General features: G+C 38.4%; 1 protein-coding gene across 1 annotated transcript; it reads right to left on the minus strand.

The window, feature by feature from the left end:
- Positions 1–585: 585 nt before the first annotated feature.
- On the minus strand, positions 586–10,631 carry wdr1 (WD repeat domain 1). The gene is made up of 15 exons (XM_077530102.1): positions 10,467–10,631; positions 8,913–9,034; positions 7,982–8,072; positions 7,747–7,894; positions 7,255–7,435; positions 6,361–6,438; positions 6,146–6,226; positions 5,797–6,030; positions 4,557–4,646; positions 4,021–4,172; positions 2,609–2,696; positions 2,361–2,471; positions 1,697–1,870; positions 1,471–1,615; positions 586–1,340 (listed from the first exon to the last, which is right to left on the minus strand). Exons 1-15 carry the CDS (start codon positions 10,480–10,482, stop codon positions 1,234–1,236), a joined length of 1,818 nt encoding a protein of 605 aa, XP_077386228.1. The 5' UTR covers positions 10,483–10,631; the 3' UTR covers positions 586–1,233.
- Positions 10,632–14,815: the final 4,184 nt, after the last annotated feature.

Below are 14,815 nucleotides of genomic sequence, written 5' to 3' on the forward strand. Positions count from 1 at the left end.
TAAAATGTATCATTTTTTCCAGGTGTATACTTCCAATGCATTTGATTTGTTTATAAACATGGCATATAGTTTGTGCGGCCCTTGTTGGTTGATTAAATCATTACAAGTATAAAATACAAGTTGAAGTTAAAATAAAAAGGAGAAAAAAATGTCAATAGTATAATTTTCCATTTAGTTACGTTTGTCCTTAAATGTTTTAACCTTTTAATACATTTTTAACCACATCTTGAAAGGATTTTGTGAATTAATCAAAATTTGCATTTTGCGCAAGTCTTCAATATGCTGTCACTTACAATTCAGGTTTAAAGTCCTTGTCCTATTGGTTTTGTCTCCTTTTTAATGTGCAATCTAACAATAAAAGATAAACTAAAATTACACACAACTTTGCATGGGCGTAATTGGGTCCAGGAGTCAACGCAGGCAGCGCACATTAAGCTGACAAACGGAAAAGACATGCATTGCTGACTGAAGACTTACCTTAAACAGTGAGATTTCAGTGGAAGCACAGAGAGAAGCAGCATGCCATTTTGAAGAATACGTTCATGTTACGAGTAGTCAGTGTTGTACATTACAATAAATCAGGGGGAAAATGCAAAATTGTTTTATTATTCTCAGCAAAATTATAAACAAATGCATAGACAAGACATGAAAATAGAGACAAGAATAGTGCACCCCCCCCCCCAAAAAAAAACAAACAAACCACAAGCTCTTTGAATCAATGGACTGATGATTGTATCCTTATTTTCAGTTGCTATAATTGCTCCCTCGTCCAAGAAGTTCTACAAATAGCAAAAAAAAAAAAAGTGACAAAAGCAAAAAAAAAAGTTGCACCCACCCACTGCTCTCCATCCCCTTTCAAAGGAAAATGTGACAGGCAACCACATTGAGGGCTTCTCAAAAGATTAAAATGTCTTTTAAACAATGTTAGTGTAAAAACAACACTTTTGGATCATCCATCAAGTTAGGATGCTTTGAGTTAATGGAATGTTGAGCAGTGTCCATGACTCACGCAATAAGATTTCAAATAGACTCTCTGGGTGTTAATAAGCACTTATTTGCACAAAGAAAAATTGTCTGCTTATTTTCATTTCTTTTTTTGTTTGTTTACAGTATACCATAACCATTTTCAATTTGGATGTTTACAGACAGCAAACTACACCACTTAGATCGGGGGTGATTGAACTCGACAGCAGTCCTTGTCCCTGGGGACGTGGGTGTTTGTCAGCATGCGTCTCAGTATTTAATAGTCCACTGCTTGACGCTGGCATCGTGGGAAGTGGTGACCAGAGTATTTGCGTCAATCCAAGACAAACCGCTGACGTGGTGCAACCTGTGACAGTCTGCAGATATCACAAAACAATTTTTTATTTGTTGTGTGAAAACTTCAACATATTTATCCTATACTGTACAAGTGCTGTGAGGTCAGGTGGAAGAACACGTGTATGATATTTATAAGCCAATTTGGCCTACCTGGCAGCCTCAGCCGTTTATCTGCATCACCAACAGTCCAGATGTAAACCATCATGTCCATCCCACCGGTTGCAAAGTGCTCATTATCGGGTGCCCAGGCTAAGGTAACAGGTTTTGCATGGTGTCCATAAAACTCATTTTTGACCTTGGACAGAGGAAAAAGATAACTTTGAAAGTTTTGGATATTAAATGATTTTGGGAGTGAAGGGGTGAGACAATTATTTACCGAGTAGCCATCTGCCACACTAAAGGCTGTGGCGACTTTCTTGTCATCTATGACAGCCAAATAGGCTCCGTCATTAGAGTAAGCCATATCTGTGATTGCCCCTTTAACCTCCATGGTTTGTCCCTCATCCTTGATAGTATTGCCTTGGACAGAGTACAGACGAATCTTAGCATCCTGGGGAAGAAAAGAATGAGAGTGAGGCATAAATCGTCATTTACCAGGAGCAATTAACACATTCACTGCCAGACCAGAAAAAAAATATGCATCATTTGACGTCTTTTTCCGTCAATGGCAGTGAATGAGTTAAATGCGTGTTGATTTAAATTTTATTTTTATTTTTTTTTTATTATTATTATTATTTTTTTAAGTAGGGGGTTACTCAGAGCGCTTTTGCTCCCCCCACACACATACACCAAACAACCAGCAGCTAGCTTCAAGTATATATTCACTACTGGGTTGGTTTATGTACAGCTCTGCTGAGTCCGCTCGTTGCGACTGCCATTTCATTGAACACAATTTCCTTCAGTTAAACATTTAAATACTCTTGCCTAATAGAGATTCAATTTTCTGTGTGAATGTTTCATGCGCTGGTTTCTTTTGATGGATGAATTGGCGAGTGTGTTCTTGAGAAGTACTGCATTCCTACTCTTAAATGGCCACTTACCTTTCCCCCCACAGCAGCAATGTTCCCTGCAGGATTAAGAACTCCAACTTCAGGTTCATAGTCAAGGTTTTCCAGTGTGAAGACCTTTACTTTGTCCTTCAGTAAGACTACCTACAAAAAAAGAAAAATATTCCTAAAAGGGTGAGTTTCAGTACCAGGCTAAGGGATTTGTTGATCTTGATGCTAAATTTGCGTAATGACAAATCTTAAACTTGGATCAACAACTGATTGGACAGCAAAGATATTACCTGCCCAATGCACACAACCAGTGTTAGGCCCCCTGCAGCTACTGAGATGCTTTTAGGCTGGGTATCCATTTTCACTACATCAGAAGCACTGAAAATACACAACGTTGGTTATTTATATTGTGAAACAATTTACAAATGAAGTTAGATTCATTATGGCTCCTTTAAATTACTTAGAACATCCCATCAGTCAGTTGTATGTAAGAAGAATGGCATTTCACATGGATATACAGGAAATGTGACTTCTACACTTAAAGGGCCAGCAACATGAAAAAATCTACTTTAAGGAGCTTTTAGTCGTGTTAAAATGCTAATTCCTCACCAAAAACATCACCGAAGTGGTGTTTCCTCCATCCACCCCTCTTTGAAAAATTCTAGGTCATTCTGTGCTCCAAGCACCAGCCCCTCCCAACCTGAGAATACGAGCTGTTGGCACTTGGACGTCCGAAATGAATTCAAAATCAATTATCTTTCACATTTGAAATGCCAAAGTGCAATGACAATTGGCTGTCTTAAAATCCCACAAAGGTTCTGGCTGACACTTGTGTAAACTACAAGTAAAAACCTTTACGCTGATGAACCTAACAGTGAATAGCATCGTGGTTAGTGTGCTCGCTCTGTAAGCAGCAAGTACCTGGTTTAAGACCAGCTCAGATTTGTTTTTGTTGTTTTCCCAGCCTTCTTTCCTCTCTTCTTCCCTCCCCTCCTTCTCCAAAATTTCTTGCGTCATTTTGTTTCAAATGTTTATTGAAGAATTGGTTTGCGTCAAGTTGCACGGCCATTCAGAGTGCTCAAACGCAGGGCTCCAACAGCAGACTGTAGTCGGCTATAATAATTATTTACACATAACATTGTATCCTTAAAATTAAAGACAACAAAAAAAGAAAAAAAATTCCAAGGTTCTCTTAAAACATTTTCTTTGCAATATGTTATATGCACCCACATGAGTTTGAACACTGCATTCTAATTAATATTGCATCTCGAATGAAAGTGACGTAATAGTTCCTGAGGGCTTCGCTAAACAGCTTTAATCAATCATTTTTTTCTTTTCCTTTGGATTATTTTTAGTATTTTAAACTTCGCTGAATAATATTGACAATGTATTTTTTATTTATTTATTTTTAATTAGTAAATTTTCCTTGTGTAAAGCACATTGAGTTGCCTTGTGTATGAAATGTGCTATACAAATAACCTTGCCTTGGCTAACGACCAATCATGGTAAATCTGTTTTTGGTCATGTGCTGTTTATTCATATTTCACATAATAATAATAATAACATTAATTCTATGCAATAGGAAACCTTAACCTTAACTGTGCATTAACATACTGACTGCATCTACTAACGACGTAAAGTTGTTGTTTTTTTAAGATACACATGCAATTAATGCTTATTTCATAAATGTGACACCCTCTACCTGTAATCTTTCTTGTCGATGCTGGTGTAGCGCGCCGTGTCATCCATGCTGCACGTCACCACCTCATCGGCATCAACAACCATTTTGCTCACCTGGTTGCTGTGGCCCTTTCCAAGGAAACAATCGTTCTCCCCAGTTTCCGCATCCCAATAATGTGAAACTAAGGTTAAGTGAAACATTTTGCTTGTTGGAATGTTATGTTTGCGGGAGGGCACAGTAAGAAAATTGATGACTAAACCCTGGCAAAAAGACTGACATTTTGGTATATTTTGTGGAACTTAGCCGTCACATTACCGTATCTCTAATAAAACTAATAGTTTGAATGGACAATAAAGTTGAAAACCTTCTCTGTGTAACATTGGAGCAGGTATTACGTATCACAAGTACAATGTGCATCCATCTATTTTCCACTTTCTTATTACAATTCAGTGTCATCACATATCATAATATTTGCACAAAAATGGTGTTAAAGTAAAGGGGAATGCAGATAACATGAGACAAATATCTGTTGACACGGCTAATTGGTAGAGAAGGATATTGATGTGCCCATCATGACTCCCTGTGTAGATGTATGATCGTCCATCACTTCTGTGAATTGACACACACTGAATGGACTTGGTGTGGCCCTGTAGGAAGAACAAGTACGTGTTATAATGCAATATCAGCCATATGGGAAGAGCCACCTCCTGTGAGAAAAAAACAGCATTACCTCCACCAAAGAGGTTATGCTTCATGTGTTTATAGTTAAACATCTATTTTTAAAATGTTTGAAATAGCATTCCGAATTTCCTACAAAGCGTACATTCTCTCGCAAAGATAATAATTTTGGATCGGTAAGACTACCGAAAAAAAAAAGAATGGGGAAAAAAAAAAAAAAAAAAAAAGCTAATAAATAAAAACATATACTAATTATGTAATTAAATAGTTAAAAATAATCATACAGTTGATGGCCCATTGCATCAATTGAACGCAGCCCTTTCTGGTATGCCCGCCTTGGCCACGCGGAGGCAGTATAAGACAGACATTGTGACAGTTCATTGAGCAGGGGCAAGCAAGCCGCAATATGATTGGCTGTTGCATGCAGCCCATGGCAATAATACAGCGTGTCTTGTCTAGAATTTGTGAGATTGATTACACCTCAACTCTGCCAACTCATCAGTATTTTACTAATATAAAGTTATTCGACACAAATGAGGGAACTTTTATATTGTCAGTGCACATGTTGCTGGACAATTTTATTTTTTTTTTGCAATGTAGATTCTAATTAGCATTAGTATTAAGCCAGCTGACTGTAAAGCTATAATATGGTTGTTTTAAAAATCCATCCATCCATCCATCGACCACATTCCTGACAAGGGTCGCGAGGGGTGCTGGATCACTATCTCTGCTGGCATTGGGCAGTAGGCAGGGTACACCCTGAACTGATTGCCAGCCAATCGCAGGGCGCACATAGATGAACAACCATCCACACACACCCCCACACACACACACACACACACACACACAAGCACACCTAGGGACAATTCGGAGCGCCCAATTAACCTGTCATGCATGTCTTTGGTATGTGGGAGGAGACGGAGTACTCGGAGTAGAACCACGCAGGCACGGGGAGAACATGCAAACTCCACCCAGGAAGGCTGGAGCCTGGACTCGAATCCGAGTCCTCAGTACTGGGAGGCATCTCAAAGCACCACTGTAAAGGTTCTTAAAGTCTACGCAGCGAAGCAGAGTGCGCATAGCAAAAAACAAATACATAAATAAGTGTGTTGGCCAGACCTTGATGGTGCGTATGGGTCGGTTAGGATTGTTCCTGTCCAAGTAGTTAATGTAGCCTGTCAGGGAGATGCTGAGGAGGTGCTCGTTCTGCCACAGACAGCCCAGCTGCTGATCCGCGATATCATTGCCCATGCGGAAGGTGGTGAGCGCAGTACCAGTGCCAACATCCCAGAGCTTGACGGTCTTGTCCCCTGAGGCAGAAATCAGCTGGGAGCTGTCTGGACTCCAGCTTATCTAGGGAAGAGAACAAAATGGTTTGGCGGCCCATAAAAAATTCTTACAGTACCGATTAAAAGTTCAATTCACAAAGAGAATGAACATTCTAAAAGTGAAAAAGGGCCAAACTTACAGCATATATCCCTCCATTGTGGGCCTTTTCTTCTCCCAAGTGGCTGGTAAGCTCACCAGTACCTCCATCAAAGAGAAGAATCTGAAAAAATAAACTGGTTTAACTGAAAAATTCTTTTCAATTTCCTTTTGTCACTTTGACATAAACATTAGATTTCAATCATCAGTTAGTGTCTTCTTCAGGTAATGAGAATATCTCATGACCTCAATGCTTACCTGGCCATCAGCCCCAGCTGTAGCAAAGTGACTTCCATCAGGAGAGAAACGAGCACAGTTGACAAACTGGCTGTGATTCTGCAGCAAGACACACGAATGTTGTATTGTCACTCATTGACATCAAATTTTCCGCAAATATTTCATTGCCGTAATTGGCAACATGGGGGGGGGGGGTGGAGATCAAAAACTTAAAAGTCTAGGTATGATTTGGTGCAGGTACAGCATAAAATATTTGACTTATTACACATATGTTTTGTTTCTTGTAGGTTACACTAAAATAAAAGGTCATGAATTAATATGAAAGTATCTACTTCAATTACATTTGTTAACTTACAGTGCTATAAACTTTGACTTGCAAGTGTTCACTACGACAACTTCACAAAATTGTACCACACAAGCAAGCATGGCGTAAACATAAAATCACTAAGTCAGATTACAAGAAAAATGCTAAACAATATGTGGCTTTATCACTACGAAACAATATGTAATATACACGTGGACTGCACTTCTTATGAATTCAACATATCTACAATAAAAATAAATAAATAAAATAAAGCCTATGGACTGACAGAAATTAAAAAATTCCCCACCAACACCCAAAATTGCAGCCTTTGCAGTTTGAAAATTGCAATCTACTACTTTGTGATGTCCATTTGAATACAATCAAGTGTTCACCCTTGCCTCTTTTTAATTCTGAGATTACAGTATTGTCAGACATCCACAGTATACGAGTTATGACATGAGGTAAAGATAACGGAGTATTTTGGTAGGTCTGTGGATTTTTCCATTTCTTACTATGAAAATGCCTCATTAGACATTCAAACTAATTTACTAAGAAATTTGAAAAAGCTACAAATACTAACCCTCACAGAAAACAAACAAATAATTACTTACACGCAACGTGCACTTCCACTTGAAGGGAGGCCCCTCAAAAAAACAAGTATTGGTGTCATCACTGCCAGTGATCATTCGGTAGGGACGTCTAGGACGGATGTCGACGGTGTTGATTAATTTGGAGTGGCCAGAGACACTTCCAACTGAAGAACCAGAGTCCCAAAGAAACACAGACCCGAACCTTCGGAAAAAATGAAAAAACAAAACAAAAAACAGGTTTTGTTTATGTAAAGCAGGTATTCTGTGGTAAGAGTACCCCTAGCTGACAGCTGTACCCGAAAGACTCAGTGCCTGAAATACAAATGAAATGCAAACATTAGAATGATGTTGCAGCAACACATACAGCCTGCTTAACCAATAAGAAAATCAAATAGTACTACACAACTCTGCTCAAATTTTATATAATTTAGCTCTGAAGTCCTGCACAAAGTTTAAGATAGTGGTCAGAGATTAGTTTATTTCTACATCTAAAAAGAAAATCAAGAAGCTCACTTTTCTCGTCCTTCCCCAACAACAGCAATCCTTTTGCTGTCCTCTGTCCATGCGATGTCCTTGACCTTGCCCGATATTGGAACGTACTCGTACTTGAGTAGGTGCTCCTTCTGTGTGGTGTCCCAGATACGGACCTTTCCTGATGCATCTTAAAAATGATATTTCATAGTGCTTTTATTGTGTACATTATAACTTTCATAGACAAAAGTGTGTGAAACATTTTCATATAAAATACCTCCAGATGCAATGTAGAATCCACTGGGAGCATACTTTGCAACAGTAACTGCATGGGCATGTTCAGTATAAATGTCTGCTATGGCCGGGTTCTTTTTAGGAAGCGGAGGGGGGGAGGAGGAGGAGGAGGAGGAGGAGGAGGAGAAGAAGGAGAAGAAGGAGACAGAAAAACAAAAAACAAAAACAAAAAACTATCAGTTGTCTGCAAAACTGAAATACATTGGTACCTCACTTCATTTTGTTTTGGGTTTTTTTTTTTGCTTTTGTTTTCTAATATTTTTAGCGAGCTTTGCAATTATGACTACAAGCTGAGGAAAATATTTATCATTGTACTTTAAAGCTGCATTGAAATCACAACTGAACGTTTTAAATGTAATGTAAAATTACCTTGGAGTCTGATATTTAATGGTACATTATAATAAAAAGTATGAAATATGGGAGTGAACTTTTGTCTAAGGCAGTGGTGTCAAACTGAATCCCTCAAGGGCCGCAGCCCTACAAGTTTGAGGACTCCCATTTTCAACACAGTTGATTCATATTTAAGCTCATCAACAAGCGCTGCAGGAGCCTGATAATTATCCTGATCCTTGAATCAGGTGCGTTGGAGTAGAGAAGCCTAGAAAACATGCAGTGCTTCGGCCCTCGAGGACCAGACCTCGACACATGTGGTCTAAGGTATCCGTGTTTCAGAAATTGTCATAAAATTGTACTTTTACATGAAGACCTGTTTATAGGTCACAGTCACAGAGCAAGGTAGTACATACAGAAATTCAAGATTTTCTGGCATGACACAAGCAAGTCTCTCCTCGGGTTCTTCAAGTTATTGAATTAAAATAATCGTTAGTTACAGCCCTAATGTACATTCATGACAAAATAACATTTGTATTTAAGTTTATACTTTTTTTTTTTTTTTTTTTTTTTTTAATAATTACATGAATGTTACGGATGATGACACACTTCCCGTTGGTGTAGAGGAAGTTGTTACCCGAGGGATCACCACTAATCACTTTAGCAACTCCCCTTTCCATCTGCGGGAGACTCGCAAACACTTGTCCTGAAAGTAGATATGACAGAGAAAGACTGACATATTAATTACTGTGCATACATATGGTTAACTCAAGCAGAAATGTAATTATTAAAAAAAAAAAAAAAAACACACACACACACACACACACACACACACACACACACACACACACACACACACACACACACACACACACACACACGGTGGAAAGCAGCCCATGAGAAACCAATATTACACAAAAACTACATTTGTACGTTGTACTACTTATCTTAACTATACCTGTATGAAATATTCACTGGAATGGAAAGCCTCAATGCTACAGTGAGACAGGCTTGTCAAGACTACCATTAGTCCAGTTTCTACTTGTAGGATTGCCATTACATTGCTTCCTAATGCACAAGAATTCCACTACAAGCGAATCTTGTGAATCATTAAAATCCAGAAAATTGTTCATACAAATGAAAAATGTTTGTATTAATTACAAATACATCTTAGTTCATCTCTATTGCCTAATAACTACTGTCATATAGTAACAGGCAGAACAATTAAATGTAGGTACAATGAATTAACCTATGTATGCGCCTGATGCCATTCATACAACAGAATAAGACTCTGTTTAATTCAAGTTTAAGTTTAATTCAATGTCAAAAGATTTCATACAGAGCAATTACTATTATCATCATCATCACCGAATTGAGACAAGTTCATCATTATTTCAGTCATTTCATTATTACTGTAATACTTGTGTTTGGTGGTGCAGCTTGAGAATTTTCTAATGAAAACTAGGAGCTTTAGCTCAATAAAAAGCAATGGGAAAACACTGATACTGACAACTGTTTAATATGCACAAAACAGGTCAAGCATATTTGGAAAAAGTCACCAATTGGCTTGGATATTCTTAAGGTACAAGTCAAGGTAGAAGTAACATGCATTTAAACTGGACGACAGCTTCCGCATTTGTTTTAAGTGTTTGGGTGTGTGTGTGTTTTTTTTTGTTGTTTGTTTTTTTTCCCCCTACATGCAATCAATCGATAATACTACATTTAACGTGCTTAAGATTTAGGTCATAAACCACCACCATTAGGTGGGGCTTCCTGGAGGAAGAATGGAGATCCAGCCTGTTCAGGCATGTAATTACAATGCGTGAGCACAATAACACACTGCGCTAGCTCACAATAATAACGCGGTAAATGATGACAGAAGTTTAAAGACACCAACATTTCTAACCCTATCAATTAACCATTTAAACGATTATGACCACAGAAGGCAAATACGGTTTTCGAAGTGTCAGGATCACGAGGGAGGATGTGTCAAAATCATCATTTCTACGGCGGGCGAGGCTCGCTAGCTTTGTGCTAATCGACTGACTCACTTGAGCGAAGAAAAAACGCACGGACGCATTTTTCCTTGCATTATTTTTGTCTGTTTTTTTGTCGGGGGACCCAACATGCATACTCACTCAGTTCGTACGACATTGTTCCTGTAGCTCACTTGCTTCACGTTGCACTTTTTAATCAATGAAACAGTGGAGACAGCGAAGCCCCGGCTGAGCTCTCCCTGGTCTCACAAACCCGGAAGCAGGTAGCGCCCTCACGTCGCTTAGCTATGCCCATATATGGTAACCTCACATACCACGCTGCCACTGTCATCCACTGAACAGGCACCATGTAACGTGAAATCATTTGGTCCTGAAATTGACCTTACAGGCTCCATATAAGAGCCCCACCCACTTAAATAGCGAGCATTCTAGAAGCAGAACCACTGACAAATACATCGAGTATTATTATTATTATTATTATTATTATTATTATTATTATTATTTTACCTGTTCAATGGCACTGTTTTTAAGAATTATCCTTCTACTGATGTGATATTCCCTGAAACATTTTGGCTTTAGCAGCAGGTGCTTCTACTCAACTGTCAAGTAAACGAGCTTGTCTCTCCACCTGTTGAGTAGAAGCAACTGTGGCAAAAGCCGAACCATTCAGTTTTTGTTGAGATTATGTCCTAAATTGATTGTTTATGTATTCAGTTGATGTGTAATGTTGCGCTTGTGCCACTGTGAGGCGCTTGAACACTTTGTTCTTTTATTAGGGCCCGAGCAGCGACCGCTGCGAGGTCCCTATTGTTTTTGTAAAAATTATTATTATTATTATTATTATTATTATTATTATTATTATTATTATTATTATTATTATTATTATTATTATTATTATTCTTTATTCTCCGCAAACGATCGCGATTTTGGGTACCTAAACATTCACGAAAACTCACCGAACTTTGCAGACTCCTCAGGCCCGGCGAAAAATTTTATATTATTAAGTCGTCATAACAATGCGACTCGATAGCGCCCCCTAGTGTAGAAAAATGAAAACCAAGCCCGGCACGTTTGAGCTAGAGCAACAAAAATTGGCAGGCACGTGTAGCACCCCAAGACGCACAAAAAAGTCTATTGGGACCATGGAGCTAAAATGTACAGGAAGTGAGCTATGAATTTTTTTATGTCCAATTTTGGCCTATTTTGGCACATTCACTGTGGTCATGCTTTTTCCCCCTTTGCAAACATTTTTCATCCAATTGACTTCAAACTTGGCATTTATCATCTCAAGACCTGAGAGAACAACTGGGCAAAACATCTTGCCTTTTTGAAATACTATATGACGGGGGCGGGGCATCAAATATTGCCTTTAAAATTTCATTTGTCCAGAAAGAGCAAATGCTTAATAACTCCCATGTTCAAGCTCCAAAAAATCTCAAACTTCTCAGGCAACGTAATAGTCACGGCCTGAAAACATCTATATGATAAAATTCAGTTATACATATAGCGCCACCTAGTGGTTACAATAAATGTCATACTTTACGTTTTTAGCTACTGTGCTGAGCTTGTTGAAGGGATCCATTTGAAAATTGGTCAGAAAAGCCTTAAGATGTTGATCATGCCCCACACCGAATATTGTAACTTTTCGCCAAAGGGCGTGGCCGCTACGGTGACGCAAAGTCTGAAGATTTTTCGTGAAAATAAAAACTGCATTAACTTGACCGAGATGATCCTATCTTCTCAAAATTTCACACATTTGATGAGAGTCCAGCCCTAAAGACATCTACTGACTTATATTTCATCTAACTGATAGCGCCACCTAGTGGCAATTTTTTTTCTTACGAATTTTCTTCTACGTTTTTCTCCAAACACGTTAACTGGACCTACGTCATATTTGCTCAGATGAGGGTTTCGGCCTTCATGATGTCACAACACGAAGTTTGTGAGTTTTCGCGAATTGCTGTGGGTGTGGCTAAGCGCTGTTCGCCAAGAAAACAACGCCAGTTTTGAGGGTCTAAACATGCACAGAAACTCATGAAACTTGGCACACACATCTGGCCTGGTAAAATGAGCAATATTTTATTGTTGATTGTGCTATTTTTACAAAAATGACTCAATAGCGCCCCCTAGAAGTTTTTAACGAAGCAGCCCCGGTTGTACGTTTAAGCAAGAACGACGAATATTTTTAGGTGTATGAGGGAGCCCAAGACCTACAAAAAAGTCTCTTGGACCCATATGCTAAAATGAACAGGAAGTGAGCTACGAATTTTTGAATGTCCCATTTTTGACAATTTTTGCACATTCACAGGGGGCAGACTTTTGCCCACTTCTCCTACACGTTTCATCTGACTGAGTTAAGACTTGACCTGGACCATGTCAAGACCTGAGCCAACGACAGGGGGAAAAATCTTGACCTTTCGAAATACTATATGATGAAGGCGGGGCATCAAAATTTGTGTTTCGCACTGAAAAAGGATATGCTTAATAACTCCCCGGTACATGCTCCAAAAAATCCCAAACTTGACATGTATGTTTATCGTCAAGGCCTGAAGCTATCTCTATGACAACATTCAGTTATATATGCAGCGCCACCTAGCCCTTGAGGCATAAAAAAAAAATACCCCACATACGGTATTTTGTACAAAAAATGTAAACTCATTCTAAGTGTGATAACTAAGTCATTTATGAATATTCTTTTAGTTTCCACCACTCAAAATGTTCACTGGCATCAGACTTATCCAAACATATATATATTTTTATTTATTTTTGATAGCCTCTGTGGACATTAAAAGCAATATCGTGAATGAAGGATATGCTTAATAACTCCACGGTACATGCTCCAAAAAAAATCCCACACTTGACATGTATGCTTATAATCAAGGCCTGAAGGTATCTCGATGACAACATTCAGTTATAAATACAGCGCCACCTAGCCCTTGAGGCTTATATAAAAAAAAAAAACCCACATACGGTATTTTGTACAAAAAAATGTAAACTCATTCTAAGTGTGATGACTAAGTCATTTATGAATATTCTTTTAGTTTCCACCACTCAAATTGTTCACTGGCTTCACACCGATCCAAACGTATGTACGTTTCCATTTTGTTTTATTCATTTTTGATTGCCCCTTTGGACAATAAAAGTAACATTGTGCAATGAGTACAACGAGCGATGATGTATATATACACTTTTACAAAAAATACCAATCAGGGCAACTCATTGCCTAAAAATAAAAAAGGACGCTGATTTTTGCAGGTCTTAACAATCACCAAAACCCGTTGAGCTTGACACACACTGGCAAAAAAAATATTCTACATGTAAACGTTTATTATGCCATTTTTAAAGAAATTTTGCTTCCAATATGCCAGTTCCCCAACGTGCAAGGACTCCAACGTGGCCCGGGCTGCGAGGGCCCTTTATAGCTGCTCGCAGCTCTAGTCTTAATTTGTTCTTTTATCTTCATTTTACTTTGAGCCTGACGGCTATTGATTGCAGACGTGTTTTGTTGTGCCCCACAATAAATACTCAACTCAACTCAAATACGCCATACTTGGCTAAAGAAACTTCATCTTTCCATCATCCATTCATCGTTAAGATGCCAAAACTTAACAGGGTTTTCATTTCCAGAACGGGATTCCCCAATCCTGTCAATGTGGAATGTTCTGTAGACAAATTTGCAAGCCTCCAATAAGCAGTTCCAATTTCAAGTTAATCCATAGTTTTTGATTATCAAGAAATTATAACCAGGGGGTGTGCCTAAGTGGTGCACAGATGTGTATGCGCACTGAAAGATGAAAACCCCACTATGTTCAAGTGGTCACTGCAATTTTTATGCCAAACATTCTTTTTTGAGAGGAGAGGCGCTACCGGAGGGGCTCAAGAACTGAACCAGTCTTGTGGGTGAACATACTAAGTGAAATGACTTCTTGCAGATTTGTTACTTTCTCAGGTTGGGTGAGCTAAGCTGTTAGCCTGTTTCGCACGAAGGTGAGCTGCAAGACACTCCCCCGCAGGGTGGTATTTTATTTTAGGGATGTAACAATAAGCGCAATATCGTGATACTGTGATATTAAAACTGCCACAATATCGTCGTTGTTATGTTCATGATATTTAAATGCAACACATCTGTTAAAAAAGTCAGGTTGATTTCCATTTGTGCAGTTCTAGCACCCTCTGGTGGCTAGTTTTTTAGTGCAATTCAATCTTTATTAGGGATGTTTTGGCCCGTCTATGTTTAAAATCTACACTAATTGTCAGATGAAGGGGAACGTAATATGCCTGTGAAGCAAGTCAATATGTGGAGGAACTCAATGTGTGCGTGCATTAACAACATAACATATTAATAATAATAATAATAATAATAATAATAATAATAATAATAATAATAATAATAATAATAATAATAATAATAACATATTATGGACACAAGCACAATATTGTGCTTTTTTAGTATGACCTCATGTTTTTTTACAATATTCTGACCTTTTTTA

This window comes from Festucalex cinctus, chromosome 8 (assembly GCF_051991245.1).
Source record: "Festucalex cinctus isolate MCC-2025b chromosome 8, RoL_Fcin_1.0, whole genome shotgun sequence".
NCBI classification, from domain to species: domain Eukaryota; kingdom Metazoa; phylum Chordata; class Actinopteri; order Syngnathiformes; family Syngnathidae; genus Festucalex; species Festucalex cinctus.